We start from the raw sequence: 26,844 nt of genomic DNA, 5'->3' as shown, positions 1-26,844 counted from the left end.
ACGCAACAGTGTGTAAACTCAATTCTTATAGGAAAGTAACCCCTCAGGACTGCCATGTACACCTAAGAGCCAGAGCTCTCACATGGTCTCTAGTTATCATCATGGTCTCTACCACAGGACCATGTCCCCTGAGTATGTGCCCTTCCAAACCGTTTCCAGTGAAGACAGATGAGCTAACGGTGTCAAATTATTCCACCCTTTCCCATGTCAATTCCAGCAGGGTACTACAGAAACTTGGGTCACCTGGGGTTTAGTCAGGAATTTATCCCTCTGTGCGAACAAGCCTGGCTACATACAGGCTAAGAATTCCTGTATTCACTGGATAATATTATATGCATACAATGAAAATAATTAAAACCTGATTATGAAATGAAAGAAAATATTTAGTTACAGCACTGTGAACATCCTATTTGTTATTGTACTTCCATACCCAAGTTATCATTCTTTCAAAGCCCCTTCATTTCTCTAATGTGATATAATCCATATGTACCCCAATGATGGTATATTACACGTTTTGTAACCAAGATTATAGCTGAATTTAAGACATATGCAAAAATACATCTGCGTATAAAAAGTGGAATAAGCTTTGCAGCAGACAGAATATATATATATATATATATATATATATATATATATATATATATAAAGGGAAACTATACTGTTGGGGAGCCTACATCTTTTATAAACTTACTGTGAGGGTCAGACATCAAATTGTTCTTTATAATTATATAATTTAAAAAGTACTGGCCATAAGCATTGCTTGCTGGGTCTATATTACGTTAACGAACATTTAAATGTTCGAATCTCTAAAGGTCGACCTTTAGAGATCGAACATTTAAATGTTCAAAAATGTAATAAAAACAAATTAAAGAAAACAAAAATTAAGAAAAGGGTTTTAGCAGGGGGACAAGCCCCCCTGCACTCCCCACTACTTAAATATACCAACACCGAGATTGCACATCAGTGCACTACAGAGCGGAAACGGGAAAATTCCCCTTCACTACACTGTAGCATGATCTTGGAGTTGGTATAATTAAGTGGGGGGTGTGGGGGGTGCAGGGGGGCTACACCCTTTGGTTTATGTATTTATTACTTAGTTTTTTTTTTTTTTTAAGATTTTTGAACACGTAAATGTTTGATGTATACCGGTCGACCTTTAAGATTCAAACATTTACGTGTTTGTTGATCTAATATAGACCATTGCTTGCTAGACTGTTACAAAATGTTACATGCTGTTTAGTTTTCTTCTTGGATCCAAACCTAAAAAAAAAAAATTGTGTTTTTGGAAAGTATTTTTTTTCAGGAAGTACACCATGATGCTCCAGAGAATTCACGTTTATAAAAACATGTAAATAGGAGTGTTCAAAATATTGTTTGTGAGAGAACTGTAGAAATAATTATGTTGAAAAATGTCTGAAATCTTTTTCAGGGGATCAAACTACACAGTCAAACCATAACAATGGTAAGAAGGTGTTGAGTTAAAGAAATGTGGACAGCGATAACTCGCTTTACACAGCACCATCCTTCTTAACATGCACGTTTACCTGAATGTTAGGATTCTTTTATACTTGTATATATTTATTCAGGATCAAATTAAAAAAATGAAGCATCCCATTCAGGATCAGATTCAAAAAATTAATCCGAATATTTACTCAGGAAAGTGTGAGAATAAGCAACAGCTATTAGAGCCAAGTACTGGTACAAGATCTATAATTGTATCTCTCTCCACTCCATGAAAATAAGTCATCAGTGTATCTAAAATATCTCATAAAATACCTATGAAGCAAATGATTACTATAAATTACATTTTCTTGCCACGTATCTTGATCATATCTGTCCAGGTCAGCCATTAAAATCCTTGAACAAATAAAATGACATAAAAATAAAAGCCCTTAATGTGTTTTTGACAGCCAGTTAGACTATACAAATTCTAACAGCTTTATAGTAAATACAATATTAACATGAAAGAAGTAGAGCTCAGAATAGAACCACCTACAGGAGCACAAGTCTCTTCATTCAGGATGTCATTAGTTTCCAAGGGCAAGCATTCCAGAGCATCAAAGTATAGCCATTGCCTCAAAGGTGTGAACTTTCCTGTACATGCCTAGAAAAAATACAAGTACAACAGATGAGAATTATTGCAGATATTGGATGCATCTGCATTGTACACAAGACTTTATGACAAGTAATTGTTCGGTTATTAAGTCAATGGTGTATACAGATAAACCAATAATAAACATTTCTGATGTGATATTCAATCCGAATATCCTTACCACAAGCCATATAACCAAAAACTCCAATAAGATATTGTTCATAGATTATATATCACTCTTAATTAAATATACCAGCAAATAAGTCATTATAGACTGATTTTATCATCGTTTCAAAACTTAAATGTTAACTACATTATAAATGTTGAGAGTAAAACGTATCCACTTCTATTGTTATATACATGAGCACCTATGTACCACATTTAAATATAAGCTAGCTGCATGCTGTAACTGACTTTCTGTATGTGGCCAGATATCCTATGTTTCATTGTAATGAAATCCTGTAATGAAAACTATAATTTTTTTATGTCCTGGGTGAAGTGGAAGTTAAGTCCACACGCACGCACAGGGTTTCAACCCCTGTGTCCAGTACGTAATATAAGTAACCTTTGAGCCCCCAACACAGAAACTCCTTTGCCACTTCTTACTAAATATACTTCAAGATGTATATTTGATGAAATGGGGCATAGAGCCATCAAGTCTCAAAAGGACATCTATTTACAAAGTTGTTTATTATAATGCATATAGCCAATAAATCATTACTTTCTGCTGCAATTAATAAAACAGAGGCAAGCAGCCAGGTCTATGAGGTAAGGCACAGAGAAATATTTTAGAAGTGACTTAGATTATAATCATGTAATAACAGCGTGTGTGTGTGTGTGTGTGTGTGTGTGTGTGTGTGTGTGTGTGTGTGTGTGTGTGTGTGTGTGTATGGGATCCAGACACATGCTCGACTAGCATATGTCCGAATAACAAAACATCGAACACACATACACGAAAGCGCTTAACATCGAAAAGCACTTCCATGTATGTGTGCCTTTTTCTTAGATCGGACTACAGTGCGGGTAAGGGAAAATTCCCTTTTCCCCACTGTAGTGCTATCTCGGAGTGAGAATATTAAAGTAGGGGGTGTGGGGGGCACAGGGGGGCAAAGCCCCCCTGCAAAAACGTAGATTTTTTTTTTTTGAACTACACATACACCGAAGCGCTTTCCGATGTTAAGCGCTTTCATGTATGATTGTTCGATGTTTTGTGATTCGGACATATGCTAGTCGAGCATGTGTCCTAGACCCATGTGTATATATATATATATATATATATATATATATATATATATATATATATATATATATATATATATATATACACATGCACACACACACACACACAAATGATCCTACATCTCTCTCACGCAAACACACAAAGAAAATATGCAGACATAAACAGGCGTATACACACACCTATATTTTTACCATTTTTTGTTTGTTTTTTGGGTTTCTTTTTCAGTTTCACCTGACATGGAATCCACTATTCTGATATCAGGGCAGTAGAATATTTAAGATGTCTACTGCTTTTTAATAACAGAGCTTTATTTAAAAAAGATAGGTAGATAGATGATTCAAACCAAATACAATCAAACAAGTTTTTCTTTGTTAGTCAAAAACATTCATAGAGCCCAGTGCCACTACTTATAGTATCTGGAAAACTGCTAACATAAATATAAAACACTTTACATAGAAAAGTCTGATTTGAAATACTCCACAGTATTTGGGAGTGGTTTTCATAAAAAATAAAGGCCACTGTAAATGAAACAGTATTCACTTTTGCAGTTGGTTGTTGGATGACAATTATACAAGGACTAGTCTAGCATCTGTTTGTTTTTTAAAGTTACTCAGTGATACTTATTTAAATTATGGCTAATATGATATTTTAATATTTAATGGCAATTTTCATAAGCATGTAAAGTAGTGAAGAATGAATGCTAGTTTTTCTGTGTAAATGAATGCTGTAGCACTTCTGCATTGTCTGTACTGTGCTTTCTTTTGCTTTAAAGTTATTCTCATTAATTTGTAAAGAAATGTAAAAATTACTTCAATTTAAAGTTACTTTCATTAATATGTAATGAAATGTAAAAAAATACTTCTATCTCTCTCTCTCTCTACATATATATATATATATATATATATATATATATATATATATACAGACAGATGTTTATAAACATATACAGATATAGACATATATAGATATCTATTTATACAAACACACACACACACACACACACACACACACACACACACACACATACAGTGTATACAAATCTTACCCCCTTATGTTCCTACTGTGATTCCAGTGATGTATGATTCCCATTTGAGCCCTGGTTGATAGAAAACCTGCACAGCATCACTGAACAGTAGTAGCACACTGCCTGTCCTCATATCAGAAACATCACTGAGTGTGTGTTCATCCTGATGAAGGCACAGTTTCACTACCTAGATAAGTATATGGGGGAGGGGGGCTCAGCACTACTTCCCTGCTGCAGCTCGCAAGATGTTTGTAGCCATCTCTCCAGGGGGAATGTCCACACCCACTATAGCCATCCCTGTTACAGCTCGTTTACTACCTGAAAAGTAGAGAAGCAGCAAGTTGCGGCCAATTAGCTGGCACAGGGATTAGCAGGCATTTCTCAGATGACATCTTTGAACATTCGTTGTTTGACAGCTGGTGCCATCCACATATAAGGGGCTGGTTTGGTCATGAGATGCCTCTGGGATCCCCTCCTAGACTGCTGTTTTGTCAGCATATGCATGTTACAAACAATGCACTTCTCTGCTGCAACTGCCACACGGGGGCAGTGCTACTGGTCTCATACATGCTGAAGTACTGCACCCCCACGGGGACGATAATCACTCAGGCTGTACCACCTGTAGTTCAGGTGTGGGTAAAGCCATACCTTCACCCTGAATAACTGCTAAAGGACCAACCAGCAGGGGGGGGGGGAGAAAGACAGTGACTGCATGTCTCAGCATCATTATCAGACACTACACAGATGCTACCATCAGCGTATTATACTGAGCCAGACTATAGGGGTAACACCACAGGAATGGTCTGACCCGCAAATATCCAACATGAGATAAGACAGAGTGAATCCAAATAACCATTATCTATATAAGGCTCTGTGTTATGAATGCAAGCACTGGTACAGTCTGTACAGGTATTGGTATGTGAGGCCTGCCAGCACACTGCACAGCTAATACACACACACACCACACACACACACACACACACACACACACATATATATATATATGTACCTTCATATTCTCCATACAGGAACGCCAGAAACTCCTGATTGGTTAGGTTTGCATTTGACACCCCTCCCATTCAATGGTCAACTTTTCTACTCTTATGCTGAATATCTTCCTGCAGACTTGCCTGATTAATTCAATGATAATCCTCTGACACTGCTGTCATGTGTGACTGCACTGATATAGCAGACCACTGTATCCTAAATGTGGTACTGTGGAGGTTGGCTGAGCACTTTCTCTTCCCAACAGGTGGCACCCAAGGGTCATGACTGCCTGTAGCAGGACGTCATTCTCGGCATGACTGAAGCTGCTCAACTCCTGTTCACCTTTTTTGGATGGCATGAGGACACCAGTGGGAACAAAACATATAACTGTGGGGAGGTGACTGCTGGAGACATCAGCCTACCAGTTTGTTACACTGACATAGCCATAGACATACACGTCAGTGCAGGTGTGGAATGAGACTGAAACACAGCAGGTGCCACAGATAGGTTATGGAATGGTCTGTGGAATGGTCTGTGGAATACCCTTATGTAACCCCAGCCTACTACTACAGATGGACACGTGCACATATACAGCTGAGGTGGTTCGCACACAGTCACAGATATATACATGTGAAGGGTTGGTATATTACTGACTGTGAGGGTGGTAGACACCTGCTGGTAATGTGACAGTGGAGTACAATGGTATACAGTTGGGGTACACATGCAGGGGCTAAAACAGTTGCACCCATACCTACATAAATATAGGCCCACAGTATACATGTTCACAAGAGTCAAGACAGTATGGATATAGGCAGACCTGACAGTAGGCTGTTTCCCCTCACCTACAATATATATTCACAGTAACATATATTACATATGGGCTATAGTGCACTTTAATATACATATGAATACTCAGTTCTAAGGCAAAGACTCCCATGTATGCCACACCATAAATTTATTTTTATTTATTTATTTATTTGACATTTGTTTACCAGGAAGGTCCACTGGGCCAGAAAGAACTCATTTTCAGCGGAGGCCCAGGGAGAAAAGCTCCGGTTACATACAGACATGTACAATCTTTATAGATAACATACAAATTGCATGTACATACAGGAATGTGAAAAATAAAGCTTTATACAGATAGTAACAAATTACCTAAGTTACAGATAAACAGGTACATTGATACAAGACAGATGGTAACTATTCAAGTAATTGAAATAGATATGCAAGTAAATGATGCAGAGTGAATTAAGTACATATGGCAAGAGAGTGAACGAGAGTTGCAGTCTAGTCTGATCTGGAGAAGAGATTATCCTGGATCAGAGAAATGGCACTGACAGGAGTTGAACATGTGTTGTTTCAGTACAGTTTTACAGGCAGGTAGGTTAGCTGTCGTTCTCACAGTAAGTGGAAGCGAGTTCCATCCTTTTGCACCATACTGGGAGTAGAGGCTTTGTACAGCATCTTAGAAGGTTTGCATATAGAGAGAAGCTCTTTATCTGCAGTCCTAAGTGTTCTACTTGATTTGTAAGGTGTAATGCTGTTATTTAATGCTGGGCAGGCTAGGCGTTTGTAGGCCATGTTGTAGAGTGTTAAAAGTTGGATATATAATAGGCAGTTGGGGAATTCTAGTCAGTTTAGGTTTTTTTAGTGACAGACAGTGATGGGCTCTAGCTTTTGAGTCGGTGGCAACTTGGTCACTTTATTGTAGCACTGTTCCATTTTAGATCTAGAGGAGCTCTGTAAATTGGTACATATTGGTGCGCCATAAAGTAGGGAGGGTAGAAGGAAAGTTTTGCTGAGGGTGGTTTTGGAAGAGGTTAATGTGTGTTTGTTTCTGTAGAGTGTGCCAAGTTTCTGGTGGGTTTTCTTTATGTTTTGTTGAATGTGAAGACTGAACTGAAGGTGATCCTCTGTGACTACACCCAGTAACTTGGTGTGGTGGAGTCTCAATGGTGGAGTTACTAGCAGAGAGAATTTTGAAGTTGTTTAAATTAGTAGTACAGTTCTTTTGCTGAAAAAGAAGCAGTTTGTTTTTTGGGTTGAGGAATAGCTGGCAGTTGGTAAGGCAGGTTTTAACAGCAGATAAACTTTCTTGAGTATCGGAGAAAGGCTGCGGTAGTGTGGGAGAGGTACAGATTATTGTGGCATCATCAGATACTGGATGAGTGTTCCACTAGTAGATGCCTTACAAAGGTCATTAGCAAAATATTAAAAAGTAGGGGTCCTAGGATGGATCTTTACGGGACTCCAGTGGGATTTTCTAGAAAGGAGATAACATTTGATCATTTTACAGATTGTTTTTGATTATAACAGCAACTGTGGAACCAATTTAGTGTAGGAGGGATAATTCCTAGGTTAGGGAGCTTGTTCAGGAGTAAAGAGTGGGACATGGTATCGAATGCCTTTGAGAGGTCAAGAAATAGTACAGATACATAGCAACCTGTGTGTCTCTAGCTATGTTTACAAGTCAGTGAAGGCTAGGAGGGCTGTAGTTATGCTGTGGTCAGGAAGAAAGCCATGTTTTGTGTTTGTAAGGAGGTTGCTATTCTGTAAGTAATGCATGACTTGAAAATGAATAGAGATGGGGAGAGTATGGCTATGGGTCGAAAGTTTGTAAGTTCAGTGGAGTTATCTCATTTGTGAATAGGGATGATATGGGACTTTTTTCTAGATACGAGGTACTCTGGACTCAGATATGGATCGGCTGATCATAATGCTGACTGAGTATGCTATGGAGTCAGATATGGATCACTTTACCAGGATGTTGACTGTGTAGGCTATGAATTCAGATATGGATGGATCGATCAGGATGCTAACTGGGTAGGCTATGGATTCAGATATGGATGGATCGATCAGGATGCTGACCGGGTAGGCTATGGATTCAGATATGGATTGATTGATCAAGATGCTGTCTCGGTCTGCTATGGATTCAGATATGGATCGATTAATCATGATGCTGACTGGGTAGGCTATGAATTCAGATATGGATCGACTGATGAGGATACTGACAGGGTATGCTATGGAGTCAGATAAGGATCGAATGATCAGGATGCTGACTGTGTATGCTATGGAGTCAGATTTGGATTGACTGATCATGATGCTGACTGCGTAGGCTATGGATTCAGATATGGATGGATTGATCAGGGTGCTGACTGGGTATGTTATGGACTCAGATATGGATGGATTGATCATCATGCTGACTGGGTATGCTATGGACTCATATATGGATGGATTGATCAGGATGCTGACTGGGTATGCTATGGACTCAGATGTGGATGGATTGATCAGGGTGCTGACTGGGTATGCTATGGATTCAGATATGGATTTATTGATCAGGCTGCTGACTGGGTATGCTATCGAATCAGCAGCTAGTTTTCGGTATGCAGGTGGGAGGTTGCCAGCAGAAGTAGAGCAGGGTTTCAGTTTGTGCAGTAATCTTTTATGAGGCTTGTAGGTATTGGTTGAAGAGTGAAACTGGGATAGTTTTCAGAAGGTGGTTCTGTGCATTGGGGGGGGTGAGAAGGGTCTGGGTCACGTGAGTGGGGAGTATTAGGGGTAGATGAAGAAGAAGAGTGGCAGGTATTGCAGGTTTTAGTGATAAGATCAGTTATAGATTTTATGAAGTGGATGTTAAAGTCTTCAGCAATTTGAACAGGGAGGGGCATTTAGTGAAACCTTGGATTCCTTTTTTGTTCCGGGGTGAAGAAGAGTTATGATAGTGGACCAGAATTCTTTTGGATTAGTTTTGGCTTCTGCTGTAGCTGACTATAATACAGCTGTTTGTCTTCAGTAACTAGTTTTTTAGCTTGGTTACGTAGCTGCATAAAGTAATTAAATCTTGTTTGTTACTACTGGGTTTCCATAGAGCCCAGGCTGTATCCATTTAATATAGCTGTTTGTCTTCAATAACTAGTTTTTTAGCTTGGTTACGTAGCTGCATAAAGTAATTATATCTTGTTTGTTACTACTGGGTTTCCATAGAGCCCAGGCTGTATCCATTTTCTCATTAGATGTTTACATTCCTTAGTCAGGGCACGGGATTGTTTTTGATTCTTTTGGTTCAAACTGGACCTTGCTATCCAGTAGTTTGAGGAAGCAATTGTTAAAGTAGGGTACTGCCTTGTCTAATGACAGTACCTTTAGTGGAGTCCAGTTTATTTTGCATAGTAGGTCATTAAACCTGTCATAAGAGAAATTAGAGAGATTACAAACCGATTTTATGGTGTTAAGTTTTTGGAGGGTGAGTGTTTACTCAAGTTGCGAAGGCACGTAGGTGGTCACTAAGGGTGTTTGGATATGTACCAGCATTGGTAAACTTAGAAGGGTGTGATACCATGATCTAGTCTAAGGAAGTTTTGAGTGTATAGTTTGTTATACCTAGTAGGGCCAGAGATTAGTTGAGAAAAAACATATAGGTTGATGCTGTTAGTGGGTAGTTGGAATATTATTCTTTGCCATTTTTTAATCAATAAAGCGAAGGAAACCAATAAAAACAAGAAGCAGATAAAACTGAAATGTTTTACTGAGCGCTTTCGGTAAAGCTATACTTCACCTTCTTCAGATAAATGCCAATACAAGCATGTCACCATATATGGTCTCATTTTCTAATCAAATGTAATAATCTCATTAACAATTAAAGAACTAGCAATCAAGTAAACTATACTAAAAAATATATGATAATAAATACGTTATATTTACTAATATTTAATCATTAAACACCATACGTTTATAGCATTTTTTAAAAAGATAAAGAACAAAGGTAGAAACTTAAAACCTACATTTTTTAAAACAGTAAATTATAACCACAAAGAGTCAATGGTACCCAAAATGTTGCTTTAACTTAGCAAACTTTGCCTGGATCAAAGCAATTGTTGTTGTTATCTTTTTAAAGCTAAAAGTTTAAGCATACATTTGATGGATATTTGTTCATTTAAACCTGGAAACACATAGGCAACAGTCCTAAGCTGCCACATTAATTCATCTACTTCTAGAAGCAGTTGCCATGGACCACTCCTTATGTGCGATGGTCTGCTATGTAAAACTGTGAATCTAAAACCATGAGTGGGATGTTCGCTTATGTGTCTTGCAAGGGCGTTGTTAGGGTCTTTTTTTATTATTGCATAATTATGTTCGTATATGCGTTGTTTTAATTTCCTTTCTGTCTTGCTTATATAAAAGGCAGGACAGCAGTCACATAAAGCGCCATATATTATATTATTATTCTTTGCCAGTCTTATGATGGTGTCTCCTAAAATAATAATTTCGTGTTGAAATGTTTGGGTGGTCCAGAAGAGTATGTCTTCTAAAATAGGGGTGTTATTACCTGGGGGTATGTAGAGAACAATTATGCAGATTATTTTTGTATTGTTAAGGTTTAGGAAGGATATCATACGTTCTGCTGAGGAAAAAGTAGGGGTACCATTTATGTATGGTGTGATATGAAGGTTGTCAGAATAGAGCAATGCTAATCCACCTTTCCTTTGAGTTCTATCAGACCTGAGTAGGCTGTAGTTGGGAAGTAGGAATTCAGAGTCATGTATGTTAGGCTATAGCAGGTTTCAGTGAGGGCTAGTATGTTGGGCTTGTACTGATCTATCCACTGATGGATGCTGGGGGATATTTTGTTACCTATACTTTTGATGTTGAGGGTCATAAAGTTTATTTTTTTATGGGGAGATTTGTAGGAATGATTAGTAGTGGGGCCAGGGTTAAGGTGGATGTCACTGCATTGAGACAGTATAGAGATTAGCTAGGAGTATATATTGTCCAGTTTTTGGGAGGGAGTGGCTGTAAGAGTTATGAGATTGGGTTTGCTGTGTATAGAGTCCAGGAGTTTATGGACTAAGTAATAGGGTAAGTTGTATGGAAACAGCTGAGGGGAGATATTCTGGAAGCTATAATGGTGCATTTGGTGGTAGGAGGCATATGTAATAGTTGGGCAACTATTTCGGGGGTAAGTTGTGGAAGTGATGTGTGTGCAAGTATTAATATGGAGGTCACTGTGGCTAAGAGTATTATTGTGGGGTGGTGGTACGTTTGGGAGCTAGTATGGCGTGAACTACTTACTACTTGTTGAAAAAGGGGGTAGAGTAGGTAGGAGCTTACAGTATTTGGATGAGGAGTGAGTCACAGAGGTGACTGTGGTAGAGATTGGTTTAACTGGAAGATTGCAGGGAGGTTGTGAGAGGCAGGGGGAAGGTAGGGTAGAGCCTATGTATGTATAAGTGTAGGAGTAGTCGGGGTGGGTGGGATTTGGAGCAGGGTAGAGGAGTAGAGTGAGCCCCAGTGGAGCGAGTGTGAATGGAGCAGGTAGAACCTGGTAGAAAGAGATACCACTGCTACAAAAAAAAAAGTCAGAAACCATACAAAATGCAATAAAAAAGGAATGGATTCACTTTAAAGAAGGTTCCTTGTGGAAGAAATTAAAAGTTTTGTCAACAAAAGCATCAATGTAAGTAAAGAGCAAACCACTCCTGTATGGGTAATGGTTGATGAAAGCAAGCATTTATTTGTGCTCTTTACTTGGATAAAATGGGGTGAGATTACACAGGGTAGTCTAATGATTAGTCACTTGCCATTGCTGAAAAGTTGCAACTTAAGGAAAGGATACATTTGATGTTATGAGGGAAAGAGTGCCCAGGGATACCATCCCAGTGAGGTGTGCACGTTACTTACAGTTAGATTACTGTAGACACTACACTACGGAGGTATACTTTCTGTTACATACATTGGCAGACACATCTCATACCCCAGTACTACAGAACACTGTGCAACTCCTCAGGGCTGTGGCTTATACATGTACTACAACTAGGCTTATAGTTCAGATACTATACTAATGAGGTGATTTAGTGCTGTGGTTACTAAATGACAGCAACAGCCACAATGTGTCATAGGCTATACACCACACTATGAATCTTGACCCAGTTTGTGCATGAGCGCCGACATCAATAAAGGCCTTGTGTCAGTGGCACCCAGAAGTACTACTACACATGCACATCACATTAGTGACCATAATCATCATGATACCCTGCTGTTCACTGCATTCTGGCCTTTACGTCATATATGTTGTGTATGACTGTGGAGCCAGGCTGTACAGTTATTTGCATACCTTGTGTAACTAACCACATGCACTGCACTGAATCAGATGTGCATCACTCTACTGTGCTGCTCAATACCCAAGTCATTTGGTTCCTGTGATGTCTGGCATTGTGTCCTAGATATCATTTTTATTTGTGGGCTTCATTTAATGCATGCACATGGCCTCTTAAAGGAATGACTGTGGTAGCGCCCCTGTAAGGTGCTGTATGGTGACATCAATCATTTATACACCTGCTGCACATGCAGCACTGGGAGCACCAACTGCATGTGCAGCACAGGGAGCACCTGCTGCACATGCAGCACTGGCAGCACCAACTGCATGTGCAGCACAGGGAGCACCTGCTGCACATGCAGTAGAGGGAGCACTGGGAGCACCTACTGCACATGCAGCAGAGGGAGCACCGGGAGCACCTACTGCACATGCAGCAAAGACAGCACCTGGCGTGCCTGCTGCACATGTAGCATAGGAAGTATGTGCTGCATAGGAAGCACCTGGAGCATCTACTGCATATCCAGCACACAGAGCACCTGGAGTGCCTGCTGCACATGCAGCACAGGGAGTACCATGACCACCTGCTGCACATGCAGCACAGGAAGCACGTGAAGCACCTGCTGCAAATGCAGCACAGGAAGAACCTGGAGTTTCTGCTGCACTTGCAGCACAGAAAGCACCTGGAATGCCTTCAGCACATGCATCACAGGGAACACATGGTGTGCCTGCTGCACATGTAGCACAAGGAACATCAGGACCATCTGCTGCACAAGCAGCATAGACAGCACCAGGAGTGCCTGCTGCACATGTAGCACAAGGAGCACATGGAGTGCCTGCTGCACAAGCAGCATAGAGAGCACCTGGAGTGCCTTATGCACAAGCAGCATAGAGAGCACCAGGGCGACCTGCTGCACAAGCAACATAGAGAGCACCAGGAATGCCTGCTGCACATGTAACACAAGGAACACCAGGACCTCCTGCTGCACAAGCAGCATAGACAGCACCTGGAGTGCCTGCTGCACAGACAGCATAGAGATCACCAGGACCACCTGCTGCACATGTAGCACAGGAAGCACCTGGAGTGTCCGTTGCACATGTAGCACAGGGAGCACCTGTTGCATAGGAAGCACCTGGAGCATCTACTGCATGTCAAGCATAGAGACCACCTGGAGTGCCTGCTGCACATGCAGCACAGGGAATACCTTAACCACCTGCTGCACATGTAACACAGGGAACACCTGGAATGCCTGCTGCATATGCAGCACAGGAAGCACAAGGATCACTTTGGGCACATGCAGCATAGACAGCACCAGGACTGCCTGCTGCACATGCTGCACAGAGAGCACCTGGAGTGCCTGATGTATATGCTGCATAGGGAGCACCTGTAGTGCCTGCTGCAAATGCAGCACAGGGAGCAGCTGGAGTGCCTGCTCCACATGCAGCACAAGGAGCACCTGGATCACCTTGTGTACATGCAGCCCAGAGAGCATCAGGAGTGCCAGCTACACATGTAAAACAGGGAGCACCTGAAGTGCCTGCTGCACATATAGCACAGGGAGCACCTGGAGTGCCTGCTGCACATACAGCACAGGAAGCACCTGGATCACCTTGTGTACACGCAGCATCGAAAGCACCAGGTGTGCCTGCTCCACATGCAGCATAGGGAGCACCTTTATCACCTTGTGCACATGCAGCATAGAGAGCACCAGGAGTGCCAGCTACACATGTAGCACAGGGAGCACCTGGAGTGCCTGCTGCACATGCAGCACAGGAACCACTTGGAGTGCCTGCTGCACATGCAGCACAAGGAGAAACTGGATCACCTTGTGCACATGCAGCACAGAGAGCACCAGGAGTGCCTGATACACATGTAGAACAAGGAGCACCTGGAGTGCCTGCTGCACATGCAGCACAGGGAGCACCTGGAATGCCTGCAGCACATGCAGCATGGGGAGAACTTGGATCACCTTGTGCACATGCAGCATAGAGAGCAACAGGAGCGCCTGCTGCACATGCAGCGCAGGTGGCACCTGGAGTGCCTGCTGCACATGCAGTGCGGGGAGCACCTGGAGTGCCTGCTGCACATGCAGCACAGAGAGCACCAGGAGTGCCAGCTACACATGTAACACAGGGATCACCTGGAGTGCCTGCTGCACATGCAGCACAGGGAGCACCTGGAGTGCCTGCTGCACATGCAGCACAGGGAGCACCTGGAGTGGCTGCTGCACATGCAGCACAGGGAGCACCTGGAGTGGCTGCTGCACATGCAGCACAGGGAGCACCTAGAGTGCCTGCTGCACATGCAGCACAAGGAGCAACTGGATCACATAGTGCACATGCAGCACAGAGAGCACCAGGAATGCCAGCTACACATGTAGCACAGGGAGCACCTGGAGTGCCTGCTGCACATGAAGCACAAGGAGAACCTGGAGTGCCTGCTGCACATGAAGTATATGGAGAACCTGGAGTGCCTGCTGCACATGCAGCACAGGGAGCACCTGGATCACATTGTGCACATGCAGTAGAGAGAGCACCAGGAGTGACAGATACACATGTAGCACAAGGAGCACCTGGAGTGCCTGCTGCACATGCAGTAGAGGAAGCACCTGGAGTGCCTTCTGCACATGTAGCACAGAGAGCACCAGGAGTGCCAGCTACACATGTAACACAGGGATCACCTGGAGTGCCTGCTGCACATACAGCACAGGGAGCACCTGGAGTGGCTGCTGCACATGCAGCACAGGGAGCACCTGGAGTGGCTGCTGCACATGCAGCAAAGGGAGCACCTGGAGTGCCTGCTGCACATGCAGCACAAGGAGCAACTGGATCACATTGTGCACATGCAGCACAGAGAGCACCAGGAGTGCCAGCTACACATGTAGCACAGGGAGCACCTGGAGTGCCTGCTGCACATGCAGCATAGAAAGCACCAGGTGTGCCTGCTGCACATGCAGCACAGGGAGCACCTGGAGTGGCTGCTGCACATGCAGTACAGGGAGCACCTGGAGTGCCTGCTGCACATGCAGTACAGGGAGCACCTGGATCACATTGTGCACATGCAGTAGAGAGAGCACCAGGAGTGACAGATACACGTGTAGCACAAGGAGCATCTGGAGTGCCTGCTGCACATGCAGTAGAGGAAGCACCTGGAGTGCCTGCTGCACATGCAGCACAGGGAGCACCTGGATCACCTTGTGTACATGCGGCATAAAAAGCACCAGGTGTGCCTGCTGCACATCCAGCACAGAGAGTACCTATAGAACATGCTGCACAGGCAGCACAAGGATTAACCAGGGTACCTGCTGCACATGCAGAAAGTACAGTTTTGTACCTACCATAAATGTAGATGTTCGAGTGCTAATACAGCTGCAGTAATCACAGATGGGTTTTCAGCCGTCAGGCGGTCCCTCGGTCGGCCGAATTCCAAAGTCTTGGTCCGGCGTCGGTTGTCGTCACTTACTCTTCTGACGTCAGTAAGGCCAGAGTATATAAGACACAGCCGACGCCATGTTCTTCAGTCTTTCTTGCCCCAGATGTCAGGTGCCCCCAAAAGGAAGGCAATACATAAATAAGGCTTATCTACATATGCAAGCAATGCAATGTAATGCAAAATCAGTGTAAGCAAGCAAATAAAACATAGCAGGATAACCCAGTCAGGTGGTATGAAGAGGTTGTTAGGCCCCATGCCTTTACCAAGTGGGGAAGGAGGGAGGGAAACCTGTACTGCAGCTGTATTATCACTCAAACATCTACATTTATGGTAGGTACAAAACTGTACTATGTTCATCGTGCATACAGCTGCAGTAATCACAGATGGGTAGAGTTCCAAAGCTATGCATAGGGTGGTAGGTACTATGAGGAACTGGGTTGAGCCAGAATGCCCTGCAAAACAGCAGTGGCAAAGCCTGCTCTTGTTCTGGAATATAAGGGTAGGTGGTAGTGTTTTGTGAAGGTATGTACAGAACTCCAAGTGGCTGCCTCCAAAATATCCTTAGTAGGAATGCCTCTGAGGAAGGCTGTAGAGGTGGCTGTGGCCCTGGTGGAGTGAGATCTGATACCAGTAGGGACAGATTTCCCATGATAGGAATAACAAAACCGTATGCAGTGGCCAATCCACTTGGAAATGGTCTGTTTGGTAACTGGTTTCCCTTGAGCCCCTACGGCATAGGACACAAAAAGTTGTTCTGATTTCCTGAAGGACCTTGTTCTGTCCAAATAATAACGTAGCTGCCTATGGATGTCTAAAGTGTGAAGCAGCCTCTCCCCTTTGTTTTGAGGGTTAGGATAAAAGGTAGGTAGGTGTATGGCTTGATTTAAGGCTACCCTGGATACCACTTTTGGCATAAAAGATGGATTGGTACGAAGGGAAACCCTGTCCTGATGGAAGATGAGGAAGGGCTGCACCACCATGAGGGCCTGTAGTTCAGAAACCCTACGAGCTGAAGTGATGGCCAGAAGGAAAGCTGTTTTCCAGGACAAATGTTGCAGATCTGTTGAGGCAGCAGGTTCAAAGGTAGGCAATGTTAATTTTTCTAGTATGTAATTAAGGTCCCAGGCTGGTATTGGTTGCTTCCTTGGAGGTCTTATATTCTTAGCCCCTCTAAGGAACTGTCGTAAGAGTGGGTGAGAATAAAGGAGGATCAGTGTTGAATTCTGCAGAAATGACTGAGGCATGTATTTTTATGGAAGAAAATGAAAGTCCACTGTTCAGCAGTTCAGCTAGGTACTGTAAAACCTGAGGCAAGTTCAATTTTCTAGGGTCCTGGCCTCTTTTCTCATTCCAACAGCAAAACTGCTTCCATTTTGCGGAGTAAGCTTTTCTAGTAGATGGTCTTCTGGCCTCCAAAATGACATCCTGCACCTCCTTGGAGAGTAGGGACTGTTGTGGTGTCAAGGAATTTTCCATGCAGCGAGGTTGAGTGTTTTCAGCTGACTGTGAAGAGTTTTGTAGCTGTTCTGAGTCAGTAGGAGAGGCATTAGAGGCAGGGACCAGGGAGGAGTATGTGTTAGGCTCCTCAGGAGTGGATACCAGTGTTGCCTTGGCCAATCTGGAGCAATCAGTATCATCCTCGGTTTGTCTGTTCTTGCTTTCAAAAGCACCTTGGGCAGAAGGGGCAGAGGTGGGAATGCATAAACTGTCCATGCTGTCCAACTGAATGAAAGGGCGTCCACTTTCCAGGCCTTTGGATGAAAGTTCCTTGAACAAAACTTTTTCAGTTGATGGTTCCTGTGGGAGGCAAAAAGATCTATGTCTGGCCTCCCCCACGCTTGGGTTATCTCTGTAAACACCTGAGGATGTAACTTCCATTCGTGTGGATCTGTCATATTTCTGCTTAGAGTGTCTGCCAGTGTGTTTTCCAGTCCTGGCAAGTACTGTGCTTGAAGTTCGATTTGTCTTTCCAGAGCCAAGTTCCAAAGAGTCATGGCTAGTCTGCACAAGGGGTATGAATGTGTTCCTCCTTGTTTGTTTATGTACCACATTACTGTGGTGTTGTCTGTTCTTATCAGTAATTGTCCTGGATGCAGGAAGTCCTTGAAAGCTGTAATTGCATTTATTACTGCTAGCATTTCTTTTGATTGATGTGAAGGTGCTTTTCCTTTTGGGACCATCTGCCCTGAATGCACCTGTCCTTCATGTGCGCCCCCCAGGCATAATCTGAGGCGTCTGTGGTTATGACTTGTTTTGCTTGAGGCTTGCAGAATGGAAGGCCTGTGTTTACTTGACATGCTTGGGCCTACCATAGAAATTCCTTTTGCAAACATGGAATTATTGGTATAATTGCTTCCAAACTGTGACTGTGTTGAGACCATAGATTTTTTTAGGTACCATTGAAGTTTCCTCATATGCAGCTTTGCACATGGGATTAGAAGAATGCAAGATGCCATGAATCCCAGAGCCTGCAGGATTTTCCTTGCAGTAAGCCTGGTACTTTTTGCTAGTGTTTTGAAGTACTGAGATAGTTGCCCTTGTTTTTCTGGCGTAAGATATGCCATCTGGGTGTTTGTGTCCAAGTTGGCACCCAGGAAGGTTATTTTCTGAGATGGTGTTAGTTTTGATTTCTCCTTGTTGATGGTATATCCCAGAGAAAGCAGTAACCGTGTCACATATGCCAGATGTTCCAGTAGTATGCGTTTGCTGTCCGCTTGGATCAGGCAGTCATCCAGATAAGGGTAAATTTGTATCCCTTGAAGTCTGCAGTAGGCAATCACTGATGATAGGCACTTTGTGAATACTCTGGGCGCAGTAGATAAGCCAAAGGGCAATGCAGAGAATTGATAGTGGATTGAACCTGCAAGAAATCTGAGGTATCTTCTGCAGCTTTGTCTGATTGGGACATGCAGGTATGCCTCCTTGAGGTCCAATGTTACCAGCCAAAACTCCTTGCCCAGCATGGGAAGAAGTTGCTGTAATGTGAGCATCTTGAATTTTGGCACGAGTAGGAATGTGTTTAGGACGGATAAGTCCAAAATGGGTCTCCAGTCGGTTCCTTTTCTTGGTACCAGAAAAAGTCTTGAATAAAAACCTTGACCTTGTTGGTGTGTAGGTACCTTTTGTATAGCTCTCATGTTTAGGAGCTTTGAAATTTGCAGTTGTGCCTCTGCCCTTTGATTTTGTGGCAGGTTTGGCATGCCTCTCATTTTTGGAAGAGTGTGAAATTGAAATTTGTAGCCTCTGTTTATAATGTCCAGTATCCATTTGTCTGTTGTGACAATATGCCAACTGCTTGCAAATAATGCTAGTTTCCCTCCCAAAGGTGCTGTCAGCTGAGACTTGCTTGGCATGGAAATGAGGGAGTCATTGGGTTTGCTTCCTGTATTGTTGTGCACTGTCTTCACCACCTCTTGGTGCTGGAGATTGCCATTGTCTGCCTTTATATGATCCTTGTGATTGCCCTCTGTCCCTTGTGCATCTGTATCTACCTCTTTGGGGCTTGTCAGTGGCTGGAAAGGACCAGTTTTTTTGAAGGCCAATTTCTGCTAAAATGTGGTGGTTGGACCTGTAAGAAAGCCTTGACAGTTTGCATAGATTTGGCTTTTTCTTCCATTTTCCGTAGTATGTCCTCAGCATTAGTACCAAATAGTACATCCTTTTGTAAAGGAGCATCAAGAAGTTTAGCTTTCACATGATCAGGTAAATTCTGTTCCCTAAGCCAGGCGTGTCTGCGAATGACTGATCCTGTAGCAGCCGCTCTACTCAAAGCCTCTAGGGCATCATAACCACATTGTAAGGTGTGTTTACCCACTTGCTCTGCACTATGCATCATATCCTGTAACTATTTTAAATCTGGTTGTTCAGGTTGAGACATTTTGTTCCTTAATTGTGATAACAGGTACTGTTGATATTTAATCATATGAAACTGACAGTTTAAGGCCCTCATGGCTAGGGTGGCCGAGGTATATACCTTTTTACCCCACCTTTCTAGAGATCTGGATTCCCTTTCTGCAGGGAGTGGATTCTTGGCAGTGGAGGCCTTTAATCCCTTGGGGCCTTGTGAAATGGTTTCAGGGTCAGCATATGGTTTTTGAAGAGAAATTGGTGAGAGCTGGGTACTCTGTAATACCTATCAGGTTTTACTGGTGCAGGAGGCAGAGAATCAGGGTTAAGGCAAGCCTCCGAATAGACATCATCCAGTACATCCAAAACAGAGGGTATAGCCAGAGGTCTGTGCTGAGGTAACCAAAGAAATTACCTAAGTCTTTTCTTGGAATCTGAAAAGTCTTGGCCTTCCCAATGGAAGTGTTCCCTCAAAGTGTGCAAGGTTTCCCCAAAAGAAAAATCCTCAGGGGGGGATACAGAAGGACTGGACTGTTCTGCATCCGAATCCTCAAAAGGGGAGTAAGAGTGTTCCTCTGCATCAGAATGTTCTGATAAAATGGATCCCTGATTAGAAGAGGGAGATTCTTCCTCCACTCTGGATCTCTTGTCAGGAGGGGGCTGAGAACCTCTGATAAGAGTAATTAAATCCTCAGCCATTTTAAGCATCTGTTTCTTAGGCATGGGTCCAGGAGAGGGGCCCTGTGCAACAGGCCTCGTGGGATGCCTGGCTGCTTTGGATTTAGTAAAAGCCTTTATTGAAAAAGAAGATGAGGGCCTAAATACACCATGGGTGGAGGTGGACCTGTCCACATTAGTAGGCTCGACATTAGCAGGGGCTTCAGTTGTAGTCTGGGAAAGGGCCAAGGACCCAGCGGTCTCGGGTACAGAGAACACCGCCAAAGGAGTGTCGTCAGTAGTCAGGGACTGCAAAGGCATCTCGCTGAGAACCGGACCACGTGTAGCCTGTTTTGGTGTGGTGTCAGCGGGGACCGCGGGTCTCGCGTGTTGGTCATTTTCCTTGCGGTTTTTGGACAAAACGGTAGTCGGAGTGTCCGACGACATCTTTTAATCAAAAGCTTTACCAAAGTAGTGTTGGGTGAACTCCGCCCGACGCTTGATAGTGCGTTTATTGAAGGTAGCGCAAAAGCGACAGCCCGAGACGTCGTGGTCTGGGCCCAAACAAGGTATGCAACGGGAATGGAAATCCTTATGCGGTATTTGCTTCCCACAAGAAATACAATTATTAACTTTTTCTGACATCGGTCTGAGGCAAGAAAAGTTTCAACGGGTACTTAGCTTTAAAGAAGACTTCGGTTCCAATTTTTTCGTAATTCAGGAGCTGGCCGACCGGCACTTGCGAACTGCTTCTGCTTCGGGCACCGCGCGGCAAAAAAGACTGAAGAATATGGCGTCGGCTGTGTCTTATATACTCTGGCCTTACTGACGTCAGAAGAGTAAGCGACGACAACCGACGCCGGACCAAGACTTTGGAATTCGGCCGACCGAGGGACCGCCTGACGGCTGAAAACCCATCTGTGATTACTGCAGCTGTATGCACGATGAACATCAGGGAGCACCTGGAGTGCCTGCCGCACATGAAGCGGGGGAACACAGAGCTCCTGCTGCACATACAGTAAAAGTAGCACAGACAGCACCTGCTCCACAAATAGCACATGGAGCACCTGGAGAACTTGTTGTACATGCAGCACTTGCCTGGATAGTGAGTGATAGCATGGGCATCACCTGCTCTGGCAAGCAGCATTGGCAAAAATATAATGATTCTCAGCGGCAACGTGCAGACATTCTACATGAAAGGAAGAAGAAATTAAGGTGAGAGATAGCCTCCTTTTACAATAAGAAACATTTTTGGGTCATTGTTCATTACGCCTGTACAGTATAGGTACACCTGCTTTCTGCTGTAATGTACTTGTTGCAGTCATAGGTTCTTAGGTTTCATAGGTGCATACTAGGCTAATGGCCCTTGCTCCTTTACAAGCCTAGCCCACGGAAGTGCCCCTAATTATTAATTAATAACATTAATGTTATTATTTCTGTTTTGCGCCAGAGGAAGAAATAGTACCAAACAGGACAGCCTGCTAGAGGTGGCAAACCAGACCCTTCGGACATCAGTGTAATTGTACAGCACTGCTGCTATTACTGTCTCTCTGCTTAACCTGTTTAGCACTGAATCAATGCCTAGTTGTCCACTGGCTTTGTAGCTTACTAGTTCTCATCCATTTGAACTAAGTTACTGTCACAACTCTTGCCAGTTATCATTAACCACAGCACTGGGATTTATTATACCATTTTAAGAAGGCCAACAACAATCCATTGTTCACTGGCTGTGCACACCAGTTACTCTCTATATACTGTGCTGTTGTCCTACACTCTGTGCCAGTTAGACTACATTTACATGCACTGCTGTGTTGTATAATGACAGCTGATCCTTAGTCATTAAGTAAATAGCTGGGCCGACTGCTGCCACTCCTTCCTAGTCTGTCTTAATAAAAGTATACTATGTCATGTAGACCAGTGTATTCCTCTCCTGTTTAGCTTTTTGTCTCAAATTGCATGCGTTTATGTTGCTTTGTTTTGATTTTCTTAATTTATTTTCATTTTATCTGCAAACTGGTCACAGAGGAGACAGTAACCACCCTGCTTTGCACTGGCCACTGTGCCACACACGTTACCCAGCAATCCACAGGGTAACGAAAGTTATCTACTGCTGGGTCACCTGGAGGACAATGCAGCCTCTATTGTTGCTTCTCTGTTGGGTAGCATGGGCTTCTTATCAGAGCCATGCAGAAAGTATGGATCTGCAAGTAAGTCAGGTGCAAATGGCCAAACCAAATTAAACTCAAACAGAAAAATCGCCAACACTAAACTGATGCAACAACCTTCTTAATTTAATGTAGCAACACCATCAGGGTAATGTGGAAACCACAATACCATAAAAGTAATCAGACTAGTCTCAGCAAAACCTGCCTTCCCTAGTGATAACAAATAATTAAATAATACCAGCATGTTATACACATTAGGTCACAGACACAAAAGCTTCCTAGTGGTTGATTATAGATGTTCATTTAAACCTGGGTTAAACAACCCCCCCCTAACTTAATTATCCAACCTCTTTCCTTTTGATTTAGTATAGTATGCTAGCCCACCTTATTAGTTCTATCACCCTCAATATGATCAATTATAACAAATTTAAACTATGCTGAATTATGTTTGATAGTATGTTTATATAAGTCAATGGACACCATTTTATGCCTGATGTTGCTGAAGTGTTCGGATATACAAATACGTAAGGACCTATAAGACCTATGATCAGTTTTAACAATTGGCTTAATTACTGGTGTCATTCTAAGGGGATCCAGTGTCTGTCTGCTTGGGATGACATGCTTGACAAGCCACGCTGCTTCGCAAGGGATGGTTTGCACCTGTCACCCCTGGGCTTCCGGATATTGGCCAAGGCTCTTGCCACCCCCATAGTGCCTTTTTTAGGCAAGGCTCAAATGACAAACCTACCTCCCTAGAAAACACAAGTGGAAAAAAACTAAGGGTAATGCTGCTCAATGCCAGAAGTCTAAACCTCAAGATGCACGCCCTCGAAGCCCTTCTCAGTATGGAGAACATCGATGTCTGTGCAGTGACTGAAACCTGGTTCAAGGCTCCTGAGAGCACCCCAGCACTATCAGGGTTTACCTCATATCATGCTTTCCGGCCCCAAAACTTGGACAGAACCACAAAAGGAGGGGGAGTATCCATTTTCATCAAAGATACCCACACCTCCAGGTTAGTGGCAACGCACGAAGCATCGGAGACTATCCAGGTGCAACTAACCATAGGCAAAACTGCCTTGCAGTTTGTAGCATGCTATAGACCACCCTCTCAAACTCAGGAACCCCACACAGCCTTCCTGAAGACACTGGAGAGTATGAATGTCTCTCCAAATACCATCATTTTGGGAGACTTCAACTACCCAAACATAGACTGGGAACATTACTCAAGCCCCAACACTCTAGCCCAAAGGTTCTTAGAATTCATAAACTCAAATGCAATGGAACAACTAGTCACCATTCCCACCAAGAGGAGACAATATACTAGACCTGATCATCACAAACATGGGGACAAAATGCTCCACACCGGAAGTACATCCCTCTTTGGTAAGATCAGACCATAAATTAATCTCAATGGAAATCCACATCCCGCCCTCACCCCCTGCACAAAAGACCACAGTGAAGAACTTCTCAAAAGCAAACTTCACACTTCTTAAGACTGAAGTGGTATTTTTCAAGGCCCCTGGGCCAGTGGAAACCACAACCCACACTGCTGAATCCCCTGCAAATGCCTTCTATGGGCACCTTCAAGAATGCATGGATCATGCAATCCCAAATAAAACCAAGACCCATTCCCCCAAAGGCAGGCGACCGGTCTGGTGGACCCCAGCCATAAACAAACTTTACAACAGAAGGAGGAAGCTACTACATGACAGAGCAAAATCCCTAAAAGGAAAGGCATCTCTGATCAGTACTAGCAAAACTACGATCACTCATAAAATCATCCAAGGCCAACTTTGAGAGAAAAATCGCAAAATGACACAAAAGACAATCACAAGGCCTTCTTTAGCTATGTTAGAAACCTGGGTGGAAACTCCCAGATATGCTCAGAGTTAGTCCAAAATGACACAAAATACACTGAACCCACTGACATTGCCAACATTCTGGCAGACAGGTTCAGTGCAAATTTCTCCTCCCTCCCCCAAAGGAGAAATAACTATCCCAGCAGAGTGTAGCCTCCCTAACATCTCAGATGCCCAGGTGAGAGCTGCCCTCTCTAAAGCTAAAACACAGCATCAATGGGACGGATGGTGTCCCGGGCTGTGTGCTACATGAACTCCAAGAGGAACTAAACCCACACATAAGGCTGCTGTTTAATCTTAGCCTTACCACAGGATACGCACCCAAAGAGTGGCGTGGCAACAGTGGTCCCACTTCACAAAGGCGGTGCTTCTCACGGACCCTGGAAATTACCGCCCCATAAGCCTGACGAGCCTGGTCTGCAAAGCTATGGAGAGGATCATTATGGAACTCATAAACAAAGACATTGGGGACCTACAGACATTGGATCCTACCCAATTTGGCTTTGTCAAGGGCAGATCCTGCCTTCTGAACTTGGTCGACTTTTTGAAACAGTCACTAAGGCCATTGATGAGGGTAAGGCAGTTCACACAGCCTACCTTGACCTTGCAAAGCCTTTGACACAATACCCCACTCGGGCATCATAGACAAACTCACCAGCTTAAATGTAAACCCATATGTCACAAGATGGGTTGCAAACTGGCTCAAGGACAGAACCCACAGGGTCAGAGTTGCTGGAGCTATGTCAGACTCTAAGCCAGTCACAAGCGGTGTCCCACAGGGCTCAGTCCTGGGACCCCTCTTGTTCGGCATTTATTTTTCCGAGGTACAGGCAAACATAGGAGGATTGTGGCTGACAAAGTTTGCAGATGACTGCAAACTGGGCGCCATAATTGATACTCCAGCGGACACAAACATCCTTCAGAGAGGCCTCATAGAAATGGATAATTTGTGCCAGAGCCATGGCCTTAAGCTAAACGCCAAAAAATGTATAGTCATACCCTTTGGGAAAAACAAGGTACCGACAAATTACCACATAGGCGGTAATCCATTAAGTACGGAAGAGGTAATCAGGGACCCAGGTTGACAGTAACCTCTCATTTGACACTCACATTGCCAAAGTGGTTAGGAAGACCTTCTATATTGCCCACCTTATCATGAAGGGTTTCACATCTAGATCAAGAAAGGTCATTGTGCCCCTGTACTCTTCTCTTATCAGGCCAATGATTGAGTACAATGCCCCATTTGGGATGCATCTCACCCGACACCTGCAGCAGTTGGAAAGACCCAAAAAGTTCCTCAAAAAGAGGATAAAGGGTCTTAAACATATGTCATATGCTGCCCGACTGAAAAAACTCCAGCTCTATTCAGTCACATGCCGCCTACTCAGAGGTGATCTGTGCCTGACGTACAAGGCCATGTCCAATCCTGAATTAATGGACATGCTCCACCTCAGAAAATCCAAATCCATCAGAGCCACGAGAACAAGTGACTTAAACCTCAACACAGAAATAAATAGAACGTGCTGGAGGGACAGATTCATAACCCAGAGGCTCCCTACACTCTGGAACAGAATCCCAGTCCATGTTAGGCAGAGCCCCTCACTGACTCTATTCAAGAGAAATCGCGACGAGTGGATGGGAGATCATAGGTTTATCCCGGGGGTCATCTCTTTGTCACTACTAGACAGAGGCATAGTAAACTAAACCCTAAAAGGGCGTAGTATTCTCATCCTAAGGGGTGGTGTAAGCCACATACACTCTGGCTAGGCTTATAAATGCCCTAGGGCAGATAGCCTAGTACGAACCTATGAACCTAGAGGTTTGGCCAACATAAAAGGCAGAACATGAACAAGTTGCCAAATAAACCAGCCAATCAGTACTACAGTTCCCAAAAAAAAATTATATCATAAACCTTCACTGGATTTCTGCTGGTAAATTGTTCGGACTTAAATATTGTATCTGCAAAAAGAACAATGCCCACAGGGTACACAGCCAATCAATTTATCCCCAATTAATGTTAATTGTTTGCTGAAAAATTCTGATCCTCCCCTATGTTTGTAGTGACTAAAATGGGAGCCCAAAGTTGATCCCCGACGAAAAGAAAATAGACATCTGGATGTAAGAATTTCAGGCAATTCATAGTCAGCCTGTAAAATACCCCAATGTTTGTCAATGATGTCTTTGACTATATTAATGATGCACCCAAAGATCATAACAAATCTTATGGGTGGGTCTCATCCACATTCTTATTCTTATATTCCAATAACGCATATCTCTCTTGTTTAGATGCTCAGTTACTGGCAGACATGATATTATAATGTTGATATCCTCTCTTCTTAAACCTATGAAACAAATACACCATACACTTAGTACTAAGGTCTTTTGTAAACACCCTGAGTATACTACTCTGTGACATGCCACCAGTTTTCTCCCCAGGCATATCACCAG

At 43.3% G+C, this 26,844-nt stretch overlaps 1 protein-coding gene across 2 annotated transcripts in view; it reads right to left on the bottom strand.

Annotated features, from left to right (window-relative positions):
* The window catches only part of LOC122807796 (ubiquitin-like modifier-activating enzyme 1), a 2,541,412-nt gene that overhangs the window by 1,939,658 nt on the left and 574,910 nt on the right, over positions 1-26,844 (bottom strand). For both annotated transcript variants that reach the window (XM_044078854.1, XM_044078853.1), the window contains exon 11: positions 1,997-2,104. In XM_044078854.1, the coding sequence (XP_043934789.1) occupies positions 1,997-2,104 (108 nt within the window). The remainder of the gene's footprint in view (positions 1-1,996; positions 2,105-26,844) is intronic.

This window comes from Protopterus annectens, chromosome 7.part1 (assembly GCF_019279795.1).
Source record: "Protopterus annectens isolate FY-2018-M chromosome 7.part1, PAN1.0, whole genome shotgun sequence".
Lineage (NCBI taxonomy): Eukaryota > Metazoa > Chordata > Ceratodontiformes > Protopteridae > Protopterus > Protopterus annectens.
Note: the sequence above shows the minus strand (reverse complement) of the source record. Positions and strands in the feature narration are given on the sequence as shown.